Consider the following 13,396-nt stretch of genomic DNA (forward strand, 5'->3'; position numbering starts at 1 on the left):
ACAGACTCGCGAAGTGGGCGCAGCCCGAAACCTTTTGACCAATACCGGGTGGTTATGGCAAATCAAGGTGTAGAAGAGGCAAAAATTATTTTTACTTTGTTCTGTCTAATCCTGCGTGATCAGTGTGTACACGTCGTATCAGATGGCGAGTTTTCGAGGTTTGCGTGACATCGCGTGATTGACAGGCGAGGTGGTGATGGGCCGAAAAATATTAGACCAGTCGGGGAGGTCTGATTGCAGAGACAGAATAGAAACAGTTACTGTTTTGAATAGCTTTACGTTATAGCGCCCGTTTTCAGTACTTTGTAAGCAGAGACAATTAAGAGCCCGTTAATTAAGCACAAACTTAATTCCGTGCGGCTCCTCCACAGAACCTGGAACTTGAAAATTTCGCCAACATGTTTCTTTCGGGCAGAATTTATCCCTACCTTGATCCATATTTATACACCGGACAGTTCTGAAACGACGCGCTGTTAATATGCAGAGCTCCGAAACAGATTACCAGAACTTCAGTAACTTTCCACAACCCATCTAATTACCCAAGACACTTCCAACGTTCTTCACTGCTAGATGCCTTTGACATAACAAAAATTCTCACTAAATTTCGTTAGGCTACCAGTGAATGATTGTCTCAATAAATGCTTGTCGACATTTGAGCGGAAATTTGTATTGACCGTTTGAAGTGGACGCTGGGAAAGGATGTTAGAGGTGGACACGTTAAGAAGGTATTTTGGTATGGGCGTTTCGAGTGGCCGTTTGGCGCTGACTTTCTCCGCACCATCTCGTCGTGTTATCAGCTTCGATGTAAAAGCCACTCCTTTACCTTGTTATGGCAAGATAGAGGTGGACAAGGCATGGGCGGCCTTTGGCTGCGAACTGGCCTGCTGCGAATAGTGATACTATTTGATTTCCCGGAGGGCCTACAGTGCGAGCCAGACGGGCAGAAGTCCAGTGACGTCTGCTCTGTTGGCACTGCCCCACTAAAGCCTTCAGCACTCTTGGGCCATGGTAAGCCTGGCGCCAAGCTTCTATCGGGATGTGATAAATCTCGTTAGCGCCGTCATAACTCGTGACAGCTGTGGTCTAAATATGACAGCATTCAATATACCTACGCCGGCGAAATGTAAGAACGTTCGTGTACATATATTTAGGCGCACGTCAAAGAACCCCCCCCCCCCCCCCCCCCCCCAGGTGGTCAAAACTAAACCGGACTTCCCCACTACGGCGTGCCTCATAATCAGATTGTGGTTTTGGCGCGTAATACCCCGGCTTCTAATTGTAATTTTAAAATATCGAAACTGTTGTTTAGTATGCACGTTCTACCACGCTGCTCAACTAGTGTTAAGAGGTCAGCAATTCTTTAGTACTTCACTTCTGTGGCCAGGTGTGTATCATGCGGGGTGTCTATCATCATGTAAAACTTGGGAAACTTCTAGTTTCCGGTGAATTTGTCAGTTTTGGAAAATACCGAAAGAAAAACATATAATTTTTGTTTGCTTCGAGTCAGGTAATTTATTGGTACCTACAGTGGTTATGGCGAAATTAGTGTTATTCTAAAAGTAAATAAAATTTTCAACTTCCGCAATCCGCCAATAATGATGTCTTTTGGTGGTTTTGTGACAAGCCTGATAGGAAGGTTTGAATGTGTCAATGCGATTCAGTCAAATCGGATAGTGCATGTCATCTGATTTACAGCTGACTGGTAGTAGTACTGAAAATTATGGGCTGGCATAGCAATTAGGCATAGCTCTAAGGCACCATCTTTTTCTTGCGCTTTTTCTTGAACCTCTTGTGTCGTAGACCACCGATAATTTTCATAAAACAAGCATTGAGGGAAAACACAAAAAATTGAATCGAAAAGAATTCTGGGGGTTCAAGTGCCAAAACCACGATTTGATTATGAGGCACGCCTTAGTGGGGGACTCGGGAATAATTTTGACCATCACGGGATCTTTAACGGGCCCCCAAGGCACGGTACACGGGAGTTTTTTGCATTTCGCCCCCATCGAACACGAAAAACCAAAAAGAACAGGGAATTTGAAAGTCCTAATTTGAGAACCTGTTATGTGGACAAAGTGGGAGGGCGAGATGTCTTTAAATTACTGGAAACACACACATACGGTGTGCGTTTGTCTGAAGTTTACAATGGCGGCGCTGCAGTCCTTCACCCATTGTTCCTGTCTGATACTGAAATGATTGATTGATTGACTGATGTATTGTTTGATTGATTGATTCATTCATTCACTCATTGCTGGTTGTAATTATCAGTAGTAAGTGGGTGCTTCTACGATTTGGCGTGGATTTCCTTCAGAAATCCCACTGCGGCTTCACCTAATATGTTCCTTGTGGTTCAGCTCTGTCGCACTCAAGTCGCACAACGTTCAAAGCATTCGATTGCTTTAAATTCACAACTAATTAGTTCTACCTCGCAATTTTCGTGGCATAGACAAGTTCTGCCCCATCCGAGTAAGTGCGTCGCTAGATTTGGATGAAATTCGGGCAGCGATGCTTACAAGATACATTTACGTCCTTGTTCTCCTTTGAGCACTTCATTTTGCTTATAATGTCCTCAAAACAGTAAGATGGTAGAAATTCGAAGATGGTAGCAAGATGGTAAGGCGGCAGAAAGATGGCAGAATTCGAATGAGAACAATCGTTACTATATATATATATATATATATATATATATATATATATATATTTGTGAATACGGTCCCTGACCTGTGATTACAAATGCATAGTATATATATATATATATATATATATATATATATATATATATACTATGCATTTGTAATCACAGGTCAGGGACCGTATTCACAAAAATAACATCTTACGCTAAATCTGTTCGTATGATGAGGCACGAACCAATTGTAATGCCGGACATATCATTAGTGAAGGCGGTCAGCCAATGCCAAACAGCACTTACGGATGAAAACGGAGCGATTGTCTGGCTTCAACGCTAGTCTCGAAACGTTCAGACTCTGCTCCGGGTGCTCCCAGGGGCTCCATCTCTCTCTCTTTTTCTCTCCTTTTCCAAAGAGTTACGCGGCCTTGCCGTCCATCACGTTCGCTCCGCCTGTGTCGCCTCAAGGCCAAGCTTTGTTAGCAGAGAGCGACGTACAGCGTGTCGCGACCACCCGGCTCGTTTGCGACACCGCTCACGACCCCGACTATAGCTCTACGCTTTCCCGAGATGACGTCACTCCGGTTGACGACGCCAGGAGGGTTCCGAGCTGGGCTCCTTTTATTTTCGGTACGCTAACGTATTTCAGCCTCCGCTTGCCGAAGAACGCTGCCGAAATAGGCGGATTACCGAAACTGCGGAAGAGGATGGATTACACGAACCGTTGCGTTACTCTATGTACAGGTCCCTATACGTTGCTGCTTCTTTGGACCGGGTTAGGCCTAAGGGCTGTTCGCTTCACCTGCTAAACACTGGCAGCATTCTCCGTCGCGTTCTTTTGTCTACGGATCATCTGTCTCTTCTTTATTTGCTTGGGTTGGCTCTGTTCGCAGCTTTCGTTTCGTCTTCTAGCATTTCCTCGGCAGCGGCGTCGTCTGGGCCACTCGTGAGCGGTGACACGGAGAGAAGAGGGGAGGTCTGGTCCCGTTCCAAAGTTTGTTTTTAGAAAGACGCCGCGCTCGGGTTCTCGCCGCGTGCTCCCCAGGGGTACGCGGATAACTCTTTTGGCACGAGTTTACCAGCACCCCCCCCCTCCCCCCCTCTTCCCGGCTGCCTGGAAGCCTAGCGTGCCGCCGCAATAGACGGTGTCTGCAATCACTGTTTCGCGGAAGCAGTTAAAACACGAGCCCCCTGTTTTGCAAACTCTGCTCGCATCATTACGCGTGCTCCCTTCCTTTTTTTACTTTTTTGCTTCTTGTAAACAGAAAATAGTAAACCAACAGCTACGACCACGGTATCGTATCGCACCGAATCTCACCTGCCCAGCGTTCATACTTCTGCACCTACTGTGATGTCCCAGACGCCCTATGCCATATGGTATGGGGATGTATAGGAAGCATGGCACCGTAGAAAACCAAACACTAATCGAAGTGCAGTGGGAGGCCAGGCTATCAGACCCGGACCCGAAGAGACAGCGCAGCCTGGTTTAACGGGCACGGCAGATGGCCATGGCCGCGGGTAACTGGAATAAGAAGGCTGCCCACCTAGGGCGCAGACTGCGCTTGCTCAGAATAAAAGTTTATTCTCTCTCTTTCTTGTAAACAAAGAGCCTCTCCGTATATATTGTAAAGGGAGTCCGGCACCACCGCTGGCTACCAAAATGTAACGGGAGTCCGGCGCCTTGAACGGGTTCCAAGCAGTACACGACGCATACAAAATCTTCGCCGTCCCAAAACCAACTATGCCCCTGACCCGCTGCTGCTCTATCCTTCTGCTTGCCCTTCTTTTCCTCTTCTTTCACTTGCGGCGTTCTTCGTTACCGTTACACTGTAAATATAAATGTGTAGAAACCATGGTCCCTATTTACAAAACGATTTCTAATAGCATATTCCAACCAACGCTGATGTAGGACTTATTAGCGAAGCCGACTGATAGATAGACAAGAACATTTCCAAACGAATAGATTTGGCAATCCAGACCGAGATGCCTAACTTCATTACTTTACTGGTGTATTATCTCGTTTAATGTACTAATCAGTATGTTTCCTGTATTCCTGTGGATGTTATGTTAAAAATATGTCTTACTCGTGCGAAATCAGGTCCGCTGTATTAATTGCAGCGTGACATACAATAATATTTGTGTTGTATATCTCTCGCCTAGTTTTTGTAATAAATCGAAATCGTATCCTGCTTAATATACTACATCAGTCTGTTTCTGATATCCTGTGTTCCTAACCACCGACTGTCCAATGTACTACTCCCGGAGATGTTGGCCTTTGTCAGTAGGGATGCAGTGCTTACTTCCTCTTGTCATGATGTACACACCTCTGTATAAATTGAATTTGAATGTGGCCTGCATACGATTCGTGGGTCTTAGAAGCGGGTATCTAATAGGCTTTAAATAACTCGAGAATTTCCCCATTATTGCAAATGTGAAGACCGCGTCATTGTTTTATAGCTGTATCAACAGTCTTTCTATTACGAGTGCACACTAACTGAACAATTTCAATTTACGCTTCACTGTCGATACACTGTTCATTGAAATCATTTATTGAGTCGTAGCGCATTGCATAAAAGGAGCAATGCAAATGCACAGAGATATAAACAAGTTGTACAGGGTGGCCCAACTATCGTACACCGAGGTTCTTGAAAAGATGGGACATCTCGTGCGATAAAAATAGAGTGCATATTGTTATCGTCGAGTTGAGCAAGTGCAAGTAATTTTTCGTTCATGAAATTTAACTACTTGGTCATAGTAAGTTAGCTAACTTGCCAATTACTGCCCTCATTACCAAGGTATCAATTAAGAATTTGTAGAAACCTATAAGGAAAATCGAACGCGGATGTTTTCGTCATGATACTGTTTACGCGCTATTTTTAAAAGAAAGTCCAGGTAACATGAGAAGTATCACGTGACGCAGCCAATTGCGCTACATAGAAAGCATCCAGATCAACCTCTCAGCTGTCTTTACCCTCCGTTTGTTTGTTTGTTTGTTTGTTTGTTTGTTTGTTTGTTTGTTTGTTTGTTTGTTTGTTTGTTTGTTTGTTTGTTTGTTTGTTTGTTTGCAAGGCATGCCTCTTCAACCGGGTCAGAATCGCCAAGTGGAAGTGACTTGTGCATTCGTTATCCAACGAGTTAAGAAATTGAGCATGCAGCTTTGGCAAATGTACATCGCTATTGGTTCCGACGAAATTCTCTGTTGTCATGTCATGCGTGTGAACCTTTGCTTCTTTATTAAACTTGAATTATCGGAGCATGGCATATGGGCAGCTTGACAGATGTGCACAAAAGGATGGAAATGCTTCGAGCAAAATATATTTAAAAAATACTGACTCTCCCGTAATCTAGAGTAGACGTAAGCGTGAAATGGCTACCGGCAAAGCAGATTGGTTCGAGATGATACTAGCCACAATGTTAAAATGGGTATAGTGCATGTTCGCAAGGGCACCCCCCACCATACTCCACAACCATCCGCTGCGCGCCGAACGCTGCCGGCCTGGTCGCGCAGCGTGGCGCCATCTCTCGAATGAGGCGGCGCAAAACCCGCGCCGCGGAACTCGCGGACCGCTGGCGTTGAAAAGAGCACAGGCAGCCCTGCCTCAGCGCCGAAAGATGACAGTCACGTGTATGATACCCTGTATCTGCCTTTTGAACGTCGCTATTAGAAATGACCAATAGAACTTCAGCGTACTAGAAGTTACAGATTGAGTGACATTGTGAACAAACATTAGGAAGACATCGGAAGCAATATCTTTTGTAACTTGTTTGGGAAGTATCTAGCGTATCTAATGCGGTCCTGTACATAAGGGCCAGAGACCGCAGTTTCTTAACTTTTGACTGGTTGCCCGGATGATCTTGTTTTGTTCTCGCAACAATGCCCGGATGTTCTCGTTTGAGTGTCGTATAACGGCTCTGGCTCCTGTCTCAAGGTCACTTGAAGGTCGCGAACAACGGGAGCTAAAATAATTGCATGCTTAAAAGTATTAGGGACTGTCAATTCTAAACTTTCGCATGCACAAACATAAATGCACAAGAAGACCTTGTTCATCACCGTCACTCTTTCTTCTCCACTCGCAGAGACCGTATTCGCACGTCCATCAATGTCCTCGGCGACGCCTTCGGCGCAGGGATCGTGTATCACCTGTCCAAGGGGGAGCTGGACAAGATAGACGCCGAACACGCCCGGCTCGAGCTCGAAATGGGCGAGGCGGGTCGCAAGGGGTCCTACATGCGGCGACCCAGTGGCTTCGCGGCGCCGGGGTCTTCGGCGCCGCCGGACTACGGGGCGAACCCTGGAGGGCAAAACTTCGTCAGCGGCGAAGGAAACAGCGAAACGCAGATCTAAAGGAGGCCACGGCTGAGGCCGAAACGCGGAACGGGCCAAGTTCGGGCCGACTTACACGCCTTCCTGTTCCCTCCTGGGCGCCCCGTTCGAAGCCGCCGTGACGTCACCCGAGAAGTGCACACGGAGGCAACTTACACCCTTGAAGTTTTTTTTTTTTTCCTCCTTTCCACGCGTGCTTTCATTCTGCAACAATAGGTGTCATAAGAGAGTATTTTACCGTAACGTTACCGATCTATCGTCACCGGAACCGCTTCCCGCCTCCCCTGAAAATCCGCGCATGCGGAATTGGCAGCAGGCGGTGTCAGTAAGGATATAACGGTAACGCTATGCTGAAACGTCCCTAACTTAGGTGCGTGCTTCTCATCAAAACCCTGTGCAGCGCACGTTGCTTTTTTCTTGTAGATAACTGTACGCTCGTGTAAGCGTTATCAGAGGAAGGGACTCACGCAGTCACTCACAGGGTTGAAAGCGAGCACGTTAATTAATCATGACAACTGCATCTGTGCGGAGAAAGCTCGCCTCTAGAAGGGTAGGACTTCCGGGAGTGCACACTGCTGCGCTTTCGGGAAGACTCTGAACAACAACAAAAAAAATACCCGGATGACGTCCGAAGCGCTCGCAGAACTTGAGTTCTTGCTACACGCTACGCTCTGCGTACACTCGACGCTCGCCATTTCTGCGGTCGCTCGAGAACACGACGCAGATAGGCATTCGTAGTGCTTCACCGTCGAATACAGCCCGAAGTGACTTGTAGAAGTGTTGAAGGCGTTGAAAAAAAATAGAGCCTTATCCGGTTACGCCCAATAGCGCGCAGGAAGAGCGGTGGTTAAAGGTGGCTACTTGCTTCACGGCACAACAGTCAAGAGAGCAAGCAGGACTTGCTACAAAATTTCATCCAATACTTTATAAGACACTCTATGAATTCATAGTGAATATCTCTCTAACGTTTCTTTTTCCGCGCTACCCTTTGGGAAATTGAGAAGTGACTGCCATTTTCCGGCAATATTCATTGGAGACAGTCTAAGGCCAGCGGCTGAATTAAGTGGCGAATTAGATGGCGTATTACCTTTGATTGCCTTGTATTTGTTTCATCTGCTCATCCCGCGACAAAAGAAAGCACACCAGATGCCGATAGGTCGATCATAAGCTTAGAAACCAAGTGAAAGTCGTCATATTGCAAAGGCTAGCTTTTGAATGAAGCCGATTACATTTTCACCATGAACATGGCTTTAACGGTCAGTTTTTCGGCCACGGTGCCGTCTGATTTTAAATCAGTAACTTCGTCACCATTTGTCCTGAAGTTTGCGAGAAAGAGGCACGGGAAGGTCCAACGGCATGCCTGTAACAAGTGTCTGTCACTTCGGGCTTCATATTCTACGGAAAGCACGCGAGCAGATCTGTGCTGAACTAACGTCAGCGGGTGAATGTCAGCCCTTTCATCATTGCCGCTTCTTTTTGTGTCACCTTTTCCTTCCACTTCTTTTGTACGTATTTACTTGTTCCGCACTCACCGAACCCAAAACACCAGCTGTCTCCCTTATGCCAAGATTCTACTGCATCTATGTCCTAAGTGGATATGCTTCATCATGGCTTATACGCGCATCATCACATTTTTTTCTCTAGAGATTTAAAGCAAGCAGCTTACTTTGTCAAGGTGTTCCTCTGACTGACTTTTTCCTGCTGTCGTGGTGAACTCCACACCGCAGCAGCTTTTGTGCAGTTAGCTCCATCATGCAAAATGATGCCATCGTACTCGTCTAGTACGAGCACATGTCGGCGGTTTTCTTCAAGCTGCCTTCATTTCGTCAAACTATCTCCATCTCTCCCCTGAACAGAGCTTCAGTTTCAGCTCGTTTTCGCACTGCTGTTGATAAATGTTCAGTGTCCATCAAATCGCCATCCCAAGAGCAGGCGCACGCTAAGCCGAACTTCGTATGCACATCACATGCCTTGTCACACTGCGGCAAGATTGTAAGCGCCGTACCCTAGACTGGATTCGATTGGGCCACCTAGTTATTGCGCCATTCTCGATAGCTGCGTGTCAAGATAGCACTAAGGGAGGACACCATCGCGTCAATGTTGCGCTCCGTAGCGTCGTCGTTCGCGTTTGACTGAGTACAAGTTGACGACGCTGTGGTAAAGCAGTGTATTTCATCATGTCTTTCGTGCTCCAAGACTCCCATTAAAAGGCGTACTCTACGTCTTTCAGAGCTAATCGCGGTACGCGATCCGTTTTGCGCATTCGTGCGGACAAGGTGTGCATGTTTTGTCTTCAAAAACATCCACGTTCACGCGAGATTTCGTCTTGCGAAACCCGGTGAAACGGCGTGGAATGCGCAGGGATGCACATTGTTTCCGTTTCGTTTTCCTTACATCGTTTTAGGCCCGCACTAGTCGTGGGCCTCCTCTTTCCGGAGTTCCTCAAAATAAAGAAGGTTCCGGAACCAAAAGCGTCCCAAACGGTGGCAGGGAAACTGGGCCCGTGCCCCCAAGGACCACGAACTGCCTCCACGCTAGAAACGGTTGCACTTGACAAATCGCGATCCCAGCGCTATTTATAGAACACCATGGGGGCGTGGAGTGGTGGGGTCGGAGTTGCGAAACCAATCGCCAGCAGCGAAGCAAAAACGTAATGGCCGGAATTCGTACGTTTCGTACAAACACGCTGTCTTGTGGCGGCATCTCTGCATATCTGCCCAAGTCGTCTCTGCATTGAGTCCGTCATTGGTCTCTCTTCTTTTGTTGTGCCAGTGAAGCGGAACAACTGGATTCCAAAGACATTCTACTCTTTGCTTGGTCCGCTTTTTTTCTCTCCTCTTCTTACAGGCGCCTTTCATATCTTTAAGAAACCAAAGTCCTGGTTCAAACAGCATGTGCTGCTGATGTGATTATTTACATGGTGGTCTGTATGTGGAGCCTGCAGACAAAAGCGAAAAATTCAAGCATGCTCAGGTCTGGGCAAAATTTGTTTTACTGATCACATTTTAAAAAAATTTCCGGCTGACAGCAAAGTAATCTTGACTTTCTGAGCTTACTTGTATGCGCCTGGTAGCTGAATTACTATGACACCTGCTGTTTGAGGTAAAGGGTTCTCACATCAATTAAAGACACGCTTTGTTGGAAGTCACTTCTTCACATTTCTCATTTCTCTCCTGCTGTTCATATGGAAAGCGGGGTATAGACTAAAGTACAAAGATATTTACAAGCAATCGAAGAACTGCTATGTCCCGGCGGTTCTATCCAACATGCCGAAACCGGAAGTCGTGTCGGCTCACAAGTGGCGCAGCTTCCGTTTCTTTATTCGTTGCATCCGGCACTTTTCTTTCATAGCTCACTCGGGTAACATGGAAAACTCTGTGCCGAGCTCAGCGACCGAGCGACCCCGCCTAGTAACTTCCTGGCCCGCCTCCAAACACGAGGTGCGGGCGGGTTCTGCCTCGATGTACGGACGAGTTTGTTTTTATCAAACGACCTTCAGAACAACATTTTCAGCGCAGACGGGTGGTAGCGTACAAGGTCATGTGTTGATGTCTGGTTTTATTTTTATGCGATATTTTTGTGCGTGTGTGCGTATGTCTTCCACCTGTGTTTCCTTCGTTTTTCAAGGCCTTTTTACGTGGCACCTCATAATAAACATTGGTGCAGTCGTCTTGGATGCAAGCATTCTGAGTCTGCGAGTTTCACGTAAAAGGGACATGACAGCTTACTTCACTTGTCATATCACACTGACTAAACTGCCTAACACTAATCGTGGTCATTTAGATATCAACATAACTTATCTAAAGCGCTTAAATTTATGCTTACTAAGCAAGACTAAAGTGAAAGTGCGCACTTAGACGAGAATACGATCACACATTGAAGTGTGCAAGAAACAATAGCGCATGTCATCCGTGATTATTAAGTAATGTCCTGTACTTCTTTAAAAACAATGCTACTTATTGCTGGCAATCGTTGTGATTAGGCTGTCTTTACGTAGTAACCTTTGCTGGTTCTAGTTGGTCTACGCTTTCTCGCAAAAGCCATTGAAGCTCTCTCAATCATACACCAAAATTGATACGGTTATAGCTCAAGACCGAAAAACGGGAAGTATCAGGTTTCACGATGTTCTTGACAAACTACACCGCGGTTCTATAGATAAGCTCCGGAACTAGTTCCAAATATGGACACGCTGTCGTATTCTTCGGTCATTGTATGCCCCCCCCCCCCCCCAAAAAAAAAAAAAAGTTATTCTAGTATGGTGCCACGAGTCGATATTTGCCCATTTCACTGTTTGCTATTTGGAGCACTGCGACCAACGACGCAACTTTTCATGGTTGGACGTATCATACGCTGCCACCCTGGCCAAAATTTCCTTTGAGCTAACTTGATCCATCATTGCTGCTTTCTTTTTTTTTTCACGTGTAGGAGCTTAGCGTATTTTGCTGAACTGCTTGTGTTAGGTTGTTGAATACTAGTTAGCAGCTGTCTTCTTCACTTGATCATTACTTCTGAAGGGATCGACGCGAAAAATAGTGTTTTCCTCTGTACGCAGCTAAGTGATCTGTGCGAATCACTTTAATTGCACTGTAAAGAAAGCGTTCCCCATGCCGTGAAGAGAACTTTAAGAGAACTGGCGTTTGTGCAACTTCTCTTCTACTTTCCTTTGCTCATTTTCAAACAACAGACATTATTTCAGAAAAAGAAAATGTTCGCTGTTACAAATAGCGTTTACTGTTCGTGATTTCCATCTTAGCAGACCCTTTATGCCGCTTTGTTATTGCCTAAATGTTGTATTCCCAACTCCAACATGAAACTCATCACTTCATCATCACAGAATAGAGTCATCATCACTTATTGAATATGCTGCCTTTAGACCTGTTTACTGATTCTCTTCGACCTGTGTTCGTTCTTTGTTCAGTGCCAGTGTGCAGTTGATGCATATGAATGTGTCCCCGTAACCAGCGCGTCTTACAAGATTGTACTTGAATGCTTGTATGGATGAGGTGCTCTCGTCAGTGCGTTAACAGTCATGTTTTGTTTGCTTTAAACCACGGCATGTTTTCTAGTATACACGTTTTCTAAATGCTGTAGACTTCATGCTTACTAATGTGCTGCATAATACCAGCTCTTGAGTAAGAAATTTGGTTAGCATATACGACTATTTCTAATGCCCACACTAACAGCAAAACACCTATAATGTATGAAACCCATTAGTAAGTTCCACTTTATGAACATGACTTGCAAGTGACATTTTCCGCCGTGCGAGTGTCTTCTCAGTGACGACGAAATCAGTAGCGACATCGCGTTATCTAGATAGCGTTGCCCACATGTACACAACTATGTCATGATATTTCTGCCATCTTTAACATTGAGTTTTTTCTTGCTGAACACGTTTGTACTATGTACTATAGTTTGCGATTAACTTTAAGCGAATCTACAGACGACGTACGAACCCTCAAGTCTCCACAAGAATAAAACTATTTTCGCAGAATTTACAAAAATTTGATAATTCGTATTTACATTTCACAATGTCACTTAGCGTTAGGTTACGTTCAACTACTGCTTTTTGCAGGACAAGAACTATCTTTTTTCTTTTTACTTGTTTTGTCTCGACAACTTCCTTAAATATGTAGTCATCAAAGTACCATGTTTTATCTCAGCGATTCATCCGCCTTGGTTTTCTTGTGTTTTGGTGTTTCTTTTGTGGCATAGTTTTAGTAACATGATTCTGTACACAATGGGAAATTAAATCATTCACTGAATTAAACAATAAAAAGCTGTTTGTTTTGTTCCTTTTGTTCCTTTTAGTTTTTCTGAATGGACAATAATACTCTTCGGAAATACAAAGCAATATACACGAAATGTTTAGTGTTGACGTCTCACGATATAATAACAAAAACTACATACAAATCTAATGTGGCAATCAATGCATAAATCTGGTGGTATTGCTTTTATAAAGAGCTCCAAATTAAGTAAGCCATCCTGTGAAGAGGATATGTCACAAGTACTTTGATGAGTTATTCGGAATATATTCAACAAAGTTGCCCCTGTTAACTTTTGATGTGTGTATTCCCCTGAAACCTTTTGCAGCCATCACTCAACGTGTCACAAAACCTTCAGCTCATAAGAGAATATTAACTTCATCACGTGATTCTCATTTGGAGTTTTAGATTCTTGGGCAGCATTCAAACATCTGTGGCATTCTTGCAGTCTGCTTAACGATGGCTCTTATAGAACGAGCAGCACACAAGAAGAGGCGCTTCAAAGAGTCAAAGTACTCGTTTCATTACAGCACGCTAGTCTACCATTGCTTCAACGACAAGTGCTGTAGGTTAGTTGCTAGTAGTGCAGGGATAGATGTTGTACCAGTGCATCGGGTTGTAGCCGAGAGCACGTCGAAACACCTACAAGTATTTCGACGCGCCAATAACGCTTTTTGTCACCGT

The 13,396-nt window shown here is 45.1% G+C and overlaps 1 protein-coding gene across 2 annotated transcripts in view; it reads left to right on the plus strand.

Annotated features, from left to right (window-relative positions):
- LOC119464584 (excitatory amino acid transporter) overlaps positions 1–12,742 on the plus strand; it is a 153,906-nt gene extending 141,164 nt beyond the window's left edge. For both annotated transcript variants that reach the window (XM_037725609.2, XM_037725608.2), the window contains exon 10: positions 6,704–12,742. In XM_037725609.2, coding sequence (XP_037581537.1) covers positions 6,704–6,971 — 268 coding nt within the window. In that variant the 3' untranslated portion in view covers positions 6,972–12,742. The remainder of the gene's footprint in view (positions 1–6,703) is intronic.
- The last annotated feature ends 654 nt before the right edge of the window (positions 12,743–13,396 follow it).

Source organism: Dermacentor silvarum, chromosome 9, assembly GCF_013339745.2.
Source record: "Dermacentor silvarum isolate Dsil-2018 chromosome 9, BIME_Dsil_1.4, whole genome shotgun sequence".
Taxonomy (NCBI): domain Eukaryota; kingdom Metazoa; phylum Arthropoda; class Arachnida; order Ixodida; family Ixodidae; genus Dermacentor; species Dermacentor silvarum.